Source organism: Oryx dammah, unplaced genomic scaffold (assembly GCF_014754425.2).
Source record: "Oryx dammah isolate SB20612 unplaced genomic scaffold, SCBI_Odam_1.1 HiC_scaffold_10, whole genome shotgun sequence".
In the NCBI taxonomy this organism is placed as follows: Eukaryota; Metazoa; Chordata; class Mammalia; order Artiodactyla; family Bovidae; genus Oryx; species Oryx dammah.
Window position 1 is genome coordinate 54,849,765 of NW_024070194.1, and position 12,503 is coordinate 54,862,267.

The 12,503-nt window shown below is 43.7% G+C and overlaps 1 protein-coding gene across 3 annotated transcripts in view; it reads left to right on the forward strand.

The window, feature by feature from the left end:
* The window catches only part of FRMD4A (FERM domain containing 4A), a 366,806-nt gene that overhangs the window by 194,118 nt on the left and 160,185 nt on the right, over positions 1-12,503 (forward strand). For all 3 annotated transcript variants that reach the window (XM_040248505.1, XM_040248508.1, XM_040248507.1), the window contains exon 3: positions 5,158-5,252. In XM_040248505.1, coding sequence (XP_040104439.1) covers positions 5,158-5,252 — 95 coding nt within the window. The remainder of the gene's footprint in view (positions 1-5,157; positions 5,253-12,503) is intronic.

Consider the following 12,503-nt stretch of genomic DNA (forward strand, 5'->3'; position numbering starts at 1 on the left):
GTCCCCTTCTCCTCCTGCCCCCAATCCCTCCCAGCATCAGAGTCTTTTCCAATGAGTCAACTCTTCGCATGAGGTGGCCAAAGTACTGGAGTTTCAGCTTTAGCATCATTCCTTCCAAAGAAATCCCAGGGTTGATCTCCTTCAGAACGGACTGGTTGGATCTCCTTTGTGTACCTCTGGTCAATTCCATTGAGATGATGGCTTTCAAGTTTAACTCTCTTTTTTTCTTGGGTAGATTTGTATACCTCTGGTCATTTCTCTTGAGATGATGGCTTTCAAGTTTAACTGTCAAAGAGAAGGAAATCTTACTTCCATCATTTCGAAGTTTGGGCTGAGAATCTCCCCATTACCTCTAAGAACCCACAAATAATGGCAGTGACACGTCATTTTAGAAAACCAGTTTGATCCAATGTGCTCCCCCCATGCACCCTCAATCACCATTCACCAGAGTTGACCTCATGTGACTTTTGCCATTTAAAAAAAAATCAAATCTGTTCCAAGACCAGTGAGGTTGCTTTTACTCATATGACACAAGCTTCAAAGGCAGACCCCAAAGATGATCAAAATGTTTAAAGAAACAGCAGATTATAGAAAGGCTGTGACTGCTCTGAAAGGGATGCAAGCATTTGGAAGGATGAGTTACAGTACTTTGCAATGTAAAAATCTGCCTTGCCTCCCTCCAGTGGGTCACAGCCTCTGCATTAAATACTTTTTATCTGGGCCTCCAGGTACCTCGTGAGGATGGAGGTGATGCTAGCAACACAGCCCCACAGCATCCCTTAACAAATACAGCCTGAAGCTCCAAGAGCCCTCCTCCCCTTAGATTCTACTTGTCACTCATTAGTGATGCTCTGAGATGTGCCACATTTACTCCCCTGCCTGCCTTAGTGTGAATGGAAGTATAGCATATGGGGTGACATTGATTTATCAAAATGGATTCTCCTGTTGATTTATGTCCTTTGAGGGGAGGAAGCTCTGCCCCCGCTTCAAAACCACTGTCATCATTTTTGGCAGTTTTCATTGGTAAATTGGTGGTGATGAGACACTGAGGCTGCCATGCTGGGAGCCCAGGATGAGGCAGCAGAGACGGAACCATCTGCTTTGGCTTTTTGCAATGAACACTAGCTGTTACTCTGTGCCCTAATGAGAGTCTAAGGGCCTGTTGGCAAGTACTGTGTGCTGTGCATTTTCGTATCTCTGCAGGGTTCGCTGGTGCCCTACACATTTTAGGCACTCCATAAATGTTTGTTGGATCAAAGGAAGTGCCCCTGTCTTAGTCGCTGCCTAACAAATACAGTAGACCTGGAGGCTTAGATAGGAGAAACTGATTTTGTCACAGTTCTGTAGGGTGGAAGTCCAAGGTCTGGGTGCCAGCCTGGTTGGGCTCTGTGAGGGCTCTTTTCTCGACTTGGAGACTGCAGCCTTCTCACTTTGTCCTTACTTGGGGGAAAGAGAGCAAGGCAGCTCACTGGGATCTCTTCTTATAAGGACACTAATCCCATCATGAGAACCTGCCCTCATGACCTCATCTAACCCTGATCAGCTCCCAAAGGCCTCACTGCCTAATACCATCACGGTGAGGTTTAGGGCTTCCACATATGCGTTTGGGAGAGGGGGACACAGTACAGTCCTTAGTAGCACCCAAAAAGTGAAATAAGAAACTAAACTGTCTTGTAACTCTTTTTTTTTTTTTTTACCATCTTAACTCATTTCACCCAGCCCTACTCCTTCCCCTTATCTCTGGCAACCATCAGTCTGTTCTGTGTATCTATGAAGTGTTTTTTTTTTTCTTTTTTAGATTCCACATATAAGTAAGACCATACAATATTTGTCTTTCTCTGTTTGATTTATTTCATTTAGCATAATACCCTCAAGGTCCACCCATGTTGTTGTGAATGGTAAAATTCCCTCTTCTTTATGGCTGAATAATACTGCACTGTGTACCTACCCATTTTCTTTACCCATTCATCTATAGATGGACACAGCTTGCTTCCATGTCTGGACTATAGTAAATAACGCTGCAGTGAACAAGGGGGTACATATGTCTTTTCAAGTCAGTGTTTTTGTTTACTCTGGATAAATACCCAGAAGTGATATTGCTAGATCTTATGCTAGTTCTAAACCTGTTATGTAACTCTTTGTTAAAATTGATTTTGATGTATTTTGTTTTTGGCTGTGTGGGCTGTCTGTTGCTGCACACAGGGTTGCTTTAGTTGCGGCGGGTGGGGGCTACTCAGTTGCTGTGTGTGGGCTTCTCACTGCGGTGGCTTCTCTTATTGTGGAGCACGGGCTCTAGGCTTTCAGGCTTCCATGGTTGCAGCACACTGGTTCAGTAGTTGCAGTGCACAGGTCCAGTTGCTCCGTGGCACACGAGATCCTCCCAGATCAGGGATCGAACCCGTGTCCCTCGCACTGGCAGGTAGATCCTCAACCACTGGACCATCAGGGAAGTCCTGGTATGTAACTCTTGATTTACACGTCTTATCCACCTTCTTAATAGAAAAATGGAACCAAGTAACCACCGGAACAGGAAATATACTCAGGAATGGTATACTGATGTGCGTTAATGGAAACACACACACACACACACGCACACATACACACGTTTTCTCTTCTCGAATCCTTTTTTGCTTTGTGCTTAGAGACATCCAGGGAGTATGCTTGGAATAGGGCAGTTGTTGTAGAATAAAGGCAATGGATCTACAAAAACCTGATCTTGGAGGCAATTTAGAAATAGTTGATACCTTTTGGCTCCACATCTCTATTATCAGCCTTTCCTTCCCCTCCTACATCTGAACCTGGTGGTGGTGGTGGTGGTGTTCAGTTGCCAAGTCATGTCTGACTCTTTGTGACCCTGTGGACTGCAGCACACCAGGCTTCCCTGTCCTTTACTACCTCCTGGAATTTGCTCAGACTCAGTCCATTGAGTTGGTGATGCTATCTAACCATCTCATCCTCTGCCACACTCTTCTCTTGTCCTCAGTCTTTCCCAGCATCAGAGTCTTGTCCAGTGAGTCAGCTCTTCGCGTCAGGTGGCCAAAGTATTAGAGCTTTAGCATCAGTCCTTCCAATGAATATTCAGGGTTTATTTCCTTTAGGATTGACTGGTTTGATCTCCTTGCTGTTCAAGGGACTCTCAAGAGTCTTCTCCAGCACCACAGTTCAAAAGCATCAATTCTTTGGTGTTCAGCCTTCTTTATGGTCCAACTCTCACATCTATACACGACTACTGGGAAAACCATAGCTTTGACTATATGAACCTTTGTCAGCAAAGAGAGGTCTCTGCTTTTTAATACGCTGTCTATATCTGTCATAGCTTTTTTTCCCAAAGAGCAAGCACCTTTTAATTTCACTGTCCACAGTGATTGTGGAGCCCAAGAAAATAAAATATGAGCCTCATAGTGTGTGGTCATCTCAACAGTGATAGGCCAGAGTGATGGATGTATTGACGATGCAAACAGCTACAATGATTTCATACCTAAGGCTCTGACACACTCCTTTAGATTGGCAGAGATGTTCAGGAAAGAGTTGATGATAAAAATACTCTTGGATAAAAATATTCTTGGAGAGGCAGATTTTTGGTTTATTCTTAAATAACTATTCTCAAGTTCCTTTGGCCTTAATGTTAACATTTCTGGCAGGAAGCTACTCTTATTGTTTGAATTTTAAATTATGGGAGCATATAGAATGATCAGGGCTTCCCATGTGGCTCAGATGGTAAAGAATCCACTTGCCAATGCAAGAGACACTGGTTTGATCCCCGGGTTGGGAAGATCCCCTGGAGAAGGAAAGGGCAACTTACTCCAGTATTCTTGCCTGGAGAATTCCATGGACAGAGAAGGCTGGTGGGCTATAGTCCATGGGGTCGCAAAGAGTCGGACACGACTGAGTGACTAACACACACACGCACGCACGCACGCATAGAGTAGTCAAGGGCAGTTTCTGGAACCAGGATTCAAATCTCAACCCCAGTACTTAAAGAGAGATGTTTAATCTTTGGGCACCTGTTTCCTCCCCATATAATGGAATTAATAATAGAACCACCTTATAGAGTTGTGATGAGGGTTAAAGAAGCTGGTGTTTGTAATGTGCTTGGAACAGGCCCTAGCACATAGCAGATAGCACATAGCAAATACTATATAAGTGCATGGTGTGTGTGTGTGTATATATATATATATATGTATTAGGTTGGCTACAAAGTTCAAGTTTTTCCATTATATCTTATGGGAAAATCAAAATAAACTTATTGGCCAAACCAATATATCTATCTTCACGTTCTAAAATATATTAATTATAGTATTAATATATTATAGTATTATATAACATTTGTGTTATACAATATATATTTGATGTATGTCACAGCATATATATATTACATATGTTAGTGTTAGTTGCTTAGTCTTGTCTGGCTCTTTGTGACACCATGAACTGTAGTCTGCCAGGCTCCTCAGTCCATGGGATTTCTCAGGAAGAATACTGGAGTGGGCAGCCACTTCCTTCTCCATAGGATGTTCCCGACCCAGGGATCGAACCCGTGTCTCCTGCATGGCAGGCAGATTCTTTACCATCTGAGCCACCAGGGTAGCCCATTAATATGTATGACTATGTATTTATATAAGGGACTTCCCTGGTGGCTCAGACGGTAAAGCGTCTGCCTACAATGCTGGACACCCGGGTTCAATCCCTAGGTTGGGAAGATCTCCTGGAGAAGGAAATGGCAACCCACTCCAGTATTCTTGCCTGGAAAATCCCATGGACGGAGGAGCCTGGTAGGCTACAGTCCATGGTGTCGCAAAGAGTCAGACATGACTGAGTGACTTCACTTTCATGTATATATATTTTTTTAAATAAGATATCTTCCTGTCAACTTAGTATAAAGTGTTCTCCTGCATGGGGGAGGAGAGCTGTGGGGTCTGACAGCCTTGTCAGTGAGCAAGTACCATTTGCTGGTAGAACAAACCACCAGGAAACAAGGCAGAGGGTCTCAGTCTACTGACGGCCCTGTCCTCACTGTCATCTCCTTGGGTTTTATAAACACCATGTGTATGGATGTTCTTGAACTTGAGACATTCCCTTCAAGAAATATGAGCTTGAGATTGCATGTTTCAGGAAACGGAATCTCTCATCACTTGCTCTTCCATTTTGTTCTCTCTCCAGCCCAAGCTTTTGGCCAAGGAGCTGCTTGACCTCGTGGCCTCTCACTTCAACCTGAAGGAGAAGGAATACTTTGGAATTGCCTTCACGGATGAGACGTAAGTACTCATGTGTTTAGGGAACCCGAAGGGAAAATATGGAACCCGAAATCACACTGTCTCAACTGTCCGCAGCAAAGGCTGCTGCAGGCCACTTAGGTCTCATGGTTCAGGGTCAGTCCAAGTTCATCATTTGAATTTCAAAGGCCTTGTGATCATGCCTGGAACAGCCAAAGGATATAATTAGGGTGATGCTCATATTATGAGATTATTAGGTAAACCAGTTCTTATAATCAAGCCGGTGCGTGTTCAGAACTGAAATGTTTCTTTTTTTTTAAAAGTAGATTTGTCTGGATTTGTTTTCTGTTAGAGTTAAACGAAAACCTCTGGAAATGCAGCATTTCTTTCCAGTGTTGGAATAACAATAACAGGAAGTCAATGCGATGATAAATTCAAAATGAAGAGTATCTATGCAGTTTCACTGTCAACGATGAAGTAGACTATAAAAATGGAAAATTCAGACTGCTCATCTGATGAAAAGTACGTTTGTGTTCAGTGATCTTGCAATGTGGCTCTCTAAAGTGATGTGTTGCAACACAAGGAAGGAGTATCTTTACTAAAATTTCAATTTCCTTCTTAATATATTGTTAATAAAAGAGTACGGTGTACACCTGCACAAATTCCTCGATACTCTGTTCTAAGCAAATGTTTTACAGTTCTTCCTCCTCTGTGCATACACCACACACTTGCACACATGCTCCTCCAGATCCTTAGAATTACAGAGATGATGTCCTAAAACATTAATAGATTAGGGTTAGGTTAGCATCTGGACAAGACGACTCAGGGAGGCAGGTCTCATTGAAGCAGGTTGGGCTCAGGAGCAAGGACTGCAGGCATCCACATTGGTCAGTGGGAGAGATGATCAGGTGTATATGTGCGAGGACCCTCCGGGAGCTGCAGATGGATGGGGCCACTGCAGCATTTATCATCCATATCAGGACCCTGTGGGTAAAAGAGGGTGTAAGTTGGGACTGTCTGGGGCAAAGTGGGCAGATTATCAACACAGTGAATTAGCAACGTTTCAGGTGGCAGTGTGAGCAGTACTGGGGGCAGAGTCCCACCTGGCTCCAGAGAGTCGGGAGGAACAGGCTGCCCCTGGCCCTGGAGCCTCGGAGAACTGAGCCAGAAGGGAGGCAGGACTGCTTGCTCCTGGTCTAGAAGGATCGCTGTGCCTGTGGGTGGGGCCTTGTAAACAGCGCTGTGACCTGGAGGGCTGTGATGGGAAAGAGCCAGCAGAGTAATTTTTAAAAATGCTTTAAGACAAATGTACAAATACACATGGAGAATAACCACTTTCACGAATGTAGTTGTTTTCTACCCTTTCTCCTGAAAACCACTGTAACCCTCTCAACTGATACTCAGACATTTTTCACTAATTAGAAGGAAACCACAGTTTCAATTCATCATATCCCATTATTCACATTTCCCAAGTATGTTTCTCCCAAGTATGCTCTCTTCTCAGAGAGCCAGTGAACTCAAGATGGGTCCCAATTTGACTTCCCTTTTGGATAAATGAGTCAGAGAATGAGCTTATCGTCCTGGGCCCAGGAGGAAAAAATATACCTGCCAAAGGTTTCAAATCACAGCCCTAATGGCACCAGCCAGGAAGAAATGAACGTCAGGGAGAAAGTCGCTCTGCTCCCAGGAGAGATGAAAGCAGGAAAACCACACAGCACCACCCACCTGTCCCATCGAATGGAGCCTGTCTGCCCCAGGCTCCCTGGGCTGTTGGGGAAAGTGTGTGTGTGTGCCTGTGTGTGTGTATATGTCTGTCTGTTCCAGGTCTTGACTCTCCTGGCTCCCTGGGCCGGTGGGGAAAGTGTATGTGTGTATGTGTGTGTGTGTGTGTGTGTGTGCATGTGTGCGCGCGCGCGCCTGTGTCTGTGTGTGTACACATGCACGCAGGCTGGAGGCACGCAGGCTGGAGGCACGCAGGCTGCAGGGAAGGGTCCCTCTCCCTGAACTGTGAACTGGCAGCTGGAGAGCCCTGTTGGGGAGGGTGGGGGTGATAAGGAGGATATGAGCCATCGTCTGGCACCGTCCAGAGGAAGAGTGGCCACCACCAACCTCTTCACCTGGGTGTGGGTGGGAGGGCTCCTCTGGTGATTGTAGAAGTGGTGGACAGCCAGCTGAGATTGGTAGACAAGACTTTGCAGCTGGCAGACAGTTCCTGGAAAAGAGATGGCAGATGGGCCTGACTCATCGTGAAACAGTGAGTATCAGGGACCCCTAGGAAACCAGGAACCAGCCTCCAAGAGACCAGGATGAGGAGACAGAACAAAGGGAAGGCAGGGGTGACCGTGACTCAGGGCATTGTCAGTCAAGCGCTGACCACACCTGGGGCCAAGGCGTTGGCTCATGGCCTCTTTGGTCATCTGACCTTTTCTCCTTTTCTTGGTGGGAAAGGAATGAATGAAAACTGTGACCAAAGAATGGTGCCTGTGGGTGAGGCTTGGTCTGTACAGGGTGCTTAGTTGCTCAGTCATGTACGACTCTTTGTGACTCCATGGATTGTAGCCCGCCAGGCTCCTCTGTCCATGGAATTCTCCAGGCAAGAATACTGGAGTGGGTTCCCAAGGGATCTTCCTGACCTAGGGATCGAACCCAGGTCTCCCACATTGCAGGTAGATTCCTTACCATCTGAGCCACCAGGGAGGAGTCTAGGGTGGTGATAATATGTCGGTAACCATTATCCTTGTCCGGTATCCCGCCTCTGCTCTCACTCTGGGCACTGCTAGACAGTAATGCCAGATCATTTAATAATTGGATTTTCAAATTTTGCATGTGTATTGTGTGTTTGTGTGTGTGTGATTTCTGCAGGTACTACACTGTGTATTTAATAATAAAATGCAGTTGAACTTTCATCCTTTATTGCAATCCATGGCATACCCCATGCATTTGCCTTTTTCCTAATTCAGATCAAAACAAGACTTAGAAAGTGCTGTAGGGACTTCCCAGCCAGTTCAGTGGTTAAGACTCCACTCTCCCAGTGCCGGGGGCACCAGTTCCATCCCTTGTTAGGGAACTTAAGGTCCCTCATGCTGCATGGTGCAGCCAAAAACAAAGAAGAAAAAAGTGCTATAAGCTATAAAATACTGCACTAGTGTTAGAAATTGCCAGCAGTGTTATAATTCCTAATAATACAATATGTGACTCGTGTGTAGTCAGTGAGTCTTTCAGTGTGAACTGCTGTTGATGACATTTTGTAGGATCTGGATGGGCATGGAGAAAAGAAATATGAAACAGAATGTAGATGAAACTGGAAGATTCCCTAAGTTCCTTTCACCCCTAAGTTGCATTCATTAATAGCGTCCAAGGCCACAGTGCCAGACTCTGTGTCCAGGGATATTTCCTATCGTTAGTTAATCAATGCGGGATTAGTACTAGGTCTATCTTCTGTTTTTTTAATTCAATTTTTAAAATTTTTATGTAGAAATAATTAGTTATACAGTAAAGCTGCACAGATAGTAGAGAGTTCTCATATACCCCTTACCCAGCTTCCCCTAATGTGAATATCATAAATACCATGTGTTAAGTATCAAAACTAAGGCATTAATCTTGGTATTGATACTGTTAGTAACTGAACTACAGACTTTATTCAAATTTCACCACTTTTCCCACTGAATGTCTGTTTCTATTTCCAGATTCAAGTGCATTTAGCCCCTTTTATTTTTAATAACTCTGCACAAATAAAAAGATATACAGGCAAACTTTGTTTTTTATGGTTTCTTTTATTGCACTTCACAGATACTGTGTTTTTTACAGATTGAAGGTTTGTGTGGTAATCCTTCATTGAGCAAGTCAGTCAGTGCCGTTTTTCCAACAATATTTGCTCATCTTGTGTCTCTGTGTCATATGGTCTGGTAATTCTCACAATACTTCAAACTTTTTCATTTTTACTGTATTTTTTATGGTTTTCTGTGATCAGTGATCTTTGATGTTACTCTTGTAAAAAAGATTACAACTCACAGAAGGCTCAGATGAGTGTTAGCATTTTTTAGCCATGAAGCATATTTAATTAAAGTAAGTACCTTGTTTTCTTAGACAATACTACTGTGGAGTTAATAGACTACTGTATAGTATAAACATAACTTTTATATGTACTGGGAAACCAAAAAATCCATGTGACTCTCATTTTTGTGACATTCACTTTATTTTGGTGGTCTGCAAGCAATCACCCAGTTTATCTCTGAGGTGTCCATAGATAGTTATCAATGAATATCTGAAGTGTGGTGATCCATGCAAACTATGACATTTTCAGTTCAGTTCAGTTCAGTCGCTCAGTCGACCCCATGAATCGCAGCACGCCAGGCCTCCCTGTCCATCACCAACTCCCGGAGTTCACTCAGACTCACGTCCATCGAGTCAGTGATGCCATCCAGCCATCTCATCCTCTGTCGTCCCGTTCTCCTCCTGCCCCCAATCCCTCCCAGCATCAGAGTCTTTTCCAATGAGTCAACTCTTCGCATGAGGTGGCCAAAGTATTGGAGTTTCAGCTTCAGCATCATTCCCTCCAAAGAAATCCCTGGGCTGATCTCCTTAAGAATGGACTGGTTGGATCTCCTTGCAGTCCAAGGGACTCTCAAGAGTCTTTTCCAACACTACAATTCAAAAGCATCAATTCTTCGGTGCTCAGCTTTCTTCACAGTCCAACTCTCACATCCATACATGACCACTGGAAAAACCATAGCCTTGACTAGAGGGACCTTTGTTGGCAAAGTAATGTCTCTGCTTTTGAATATACTATCTAGGCTGGTCATAACTTTTCTTCCAAGAAGTAGCGTCTTTTAATTTCATGGCTGCAGTCACCATCTGCAGTGATTTTGGAGCCCCAAAAACTAAAGTCTGACACTGTTTCCACTGTTTCCCCATCTATTTCCCATGAAGTGATGGGACCAGATGCCATGATCTTCATTTTCTGAATGTTGAGCTTTAAGCCAACTTTTTCACTCTCCTCTTTCACTTTCATCAAGAGGCTCTTTAGCTCCTCTTCACTTTCTGCCATAAGGGTGGTGTCATCTGCATATCTGAGGTTATTGATATTTCTCCTGGCAATCTTGATTCCAGCTTGTGCTTCTTCCAGCCCAGCGTTTCTCTTGATGTACTCTGCATAGAAGTTAAATAAGCAGGGTGACAATATACAGCCTTAACGTACTCCTTTTCCTATTTGGAACCAGTCTGTTGTTCCATGTCCAGTTCTAACTGTCGCTTCCTGACCTGCATACAGGTTTCTCAAGAGGCAGGTCAGGTGGTCTGGTATTCCCATCTCTCTCAGAATTTTCCACAGTTTATTGTGATCCACACAAAGGCTTTGGCCTAGTCAGTAAAGCAAAAATAGATGTTTCTCTGGAACTCTCTTGCTTTTTTGATGAACCAGCAGATGTTGGCAATTTGATCTCTGGTTCCTCTGCCTTTTCTAAAACCAGCTTGAACATCTGGAAGCTCACGGTTCACGTATTGCTGAATCCTGGCTTGGAGAATTTTGAGCATTACTTTACTAGCATGTGAGATGAGTGCAGTTGTGCGGTAGATTGAGCATTTTTTGGCATTGCCTTTTTTTGGGGATTGAAATGAAAACTGACCTTTTCCAGTCCTGTGGCCACTGCTGAGTTTTCCAAATTTGCTGACATATTGAGTGCAGCACTTTCACAGCATCATCTTTCAGGATTTGAAAGAGCTCAACTGGAATTCCATCACCTCCACTAGCTTTGTCCTTTTAGCAGTCTTTAAAATGTGCTGAAGCCAAGTAAGAACCTAGTGTAAGTTTTTTTAAAATATAATTTTATTTATATATTTTTGTTTGTGCTGGGTTTTCATTGCCACATGCAGTCTTTAGTTGCAGCAAGCAGAGGCTACACTCTTCGTTTCTGTGCTCAGGCGTCTCGTTGAAGTGGCTTCTCATGTTCTGGAGCACAAGCTCCAGGCACATGGGCTTCAGTATTTGCACACAGGCTCAGTAGTTGCGGTGTTTGGGTGTAGTTGTTCCATGGCATTTGGAATCTTCCTGGATCAGGAACCAAACCCGTGTTGCCTGTGTCGCCAGGCAGATTCTCATCCACTGCGCCACCAAGGAAGTCCTAGTATAAATTGTATCTTAAAATAATTAATGTTTTGCTACTGACATGGTCCTCGACCTTGACTCCACATTGGATTCACCTTGGACTCTTTATAAAATGCCAGTGTCTGGGCCCTACCCCCAGAAATTCTGATTTAATTGGTTGGGGTGTCGCCCAAGCATGAGGATTTTTGAAAGGTCTCCAGTTGATTCTTGTGTGTAGCCAGTTTGAAAACCGCTGTCATAGAGCAGAGGGATGCTGGTGTAAGTTGCCTCTGCCCCCTCCCTCCAGATCCAGGAAGAGAAGCTGAGTTCATGCTAACTTTGAATATTTGGGGCCCATCAGGACTCATGCCACGAGCCTGCAAAGTTGTAAACTCTTCCTCATTCCAGATTCGGGAAACCTGTTTAGAACCCACTCAGAACTTCAGATTTCGTGTTTCCTACAGTGCAAATAGAGTAACCGAGATTTTCATTTATCAAACACTAACAGTCATCATTTAAGGAAAGTTATTTTTGTATGTTATTTTTGAAATATTCCCACTGCTGTTTCAACACCCAGTCTGATTTCTTTTTCAGAGGTCATGGTACTGATGGTATAACTTAAATCCGTAAAGCCCTATTTTTAGTTATCTGATCTATTCTCAGTCATAATTTTTCCTCTGTTTGGGTTTCTATTTTTAAAAAAAATTTATTGAGGTGAAATTGACATACAAAACTGCACATACTTCAGGCTTCTCCCATGGCTCAGAAGGTAAAGAATCTGCCTGCAGTGCAGGAGCCACAGGAGACTCGGGTTTGACCCCTGGGTCAGGAAGAGCCCCTGGAGGAGGAAAATGGCAACCCACTCCAGTATTCTTGCCAGAAAATCCCACGGACAGGGAGTCTGGCGGGCTACAGCACCAAGCATCACAAAGCGTGGAACACAACTAAGCAAGCACAGCACATCCTTAAAGTGTACAGTTCAGTGAGTTTGGACATAGGCCAACATGGATAACACCCAAGCTTTTAATTTAAAAAATTTTTTATTTTATATTGGACTTCAGTTGATTTATTTTATATTGGACTATAGTTGATTTACAATGTATAGATGTACAGCAAAGTAATTCAGTTATATATATATAAATATATCCTTTTTCAAATTCTTTTCCCATTTAGGTTATTATGGAATATTGGCATAGGCAAACACCTGTAAC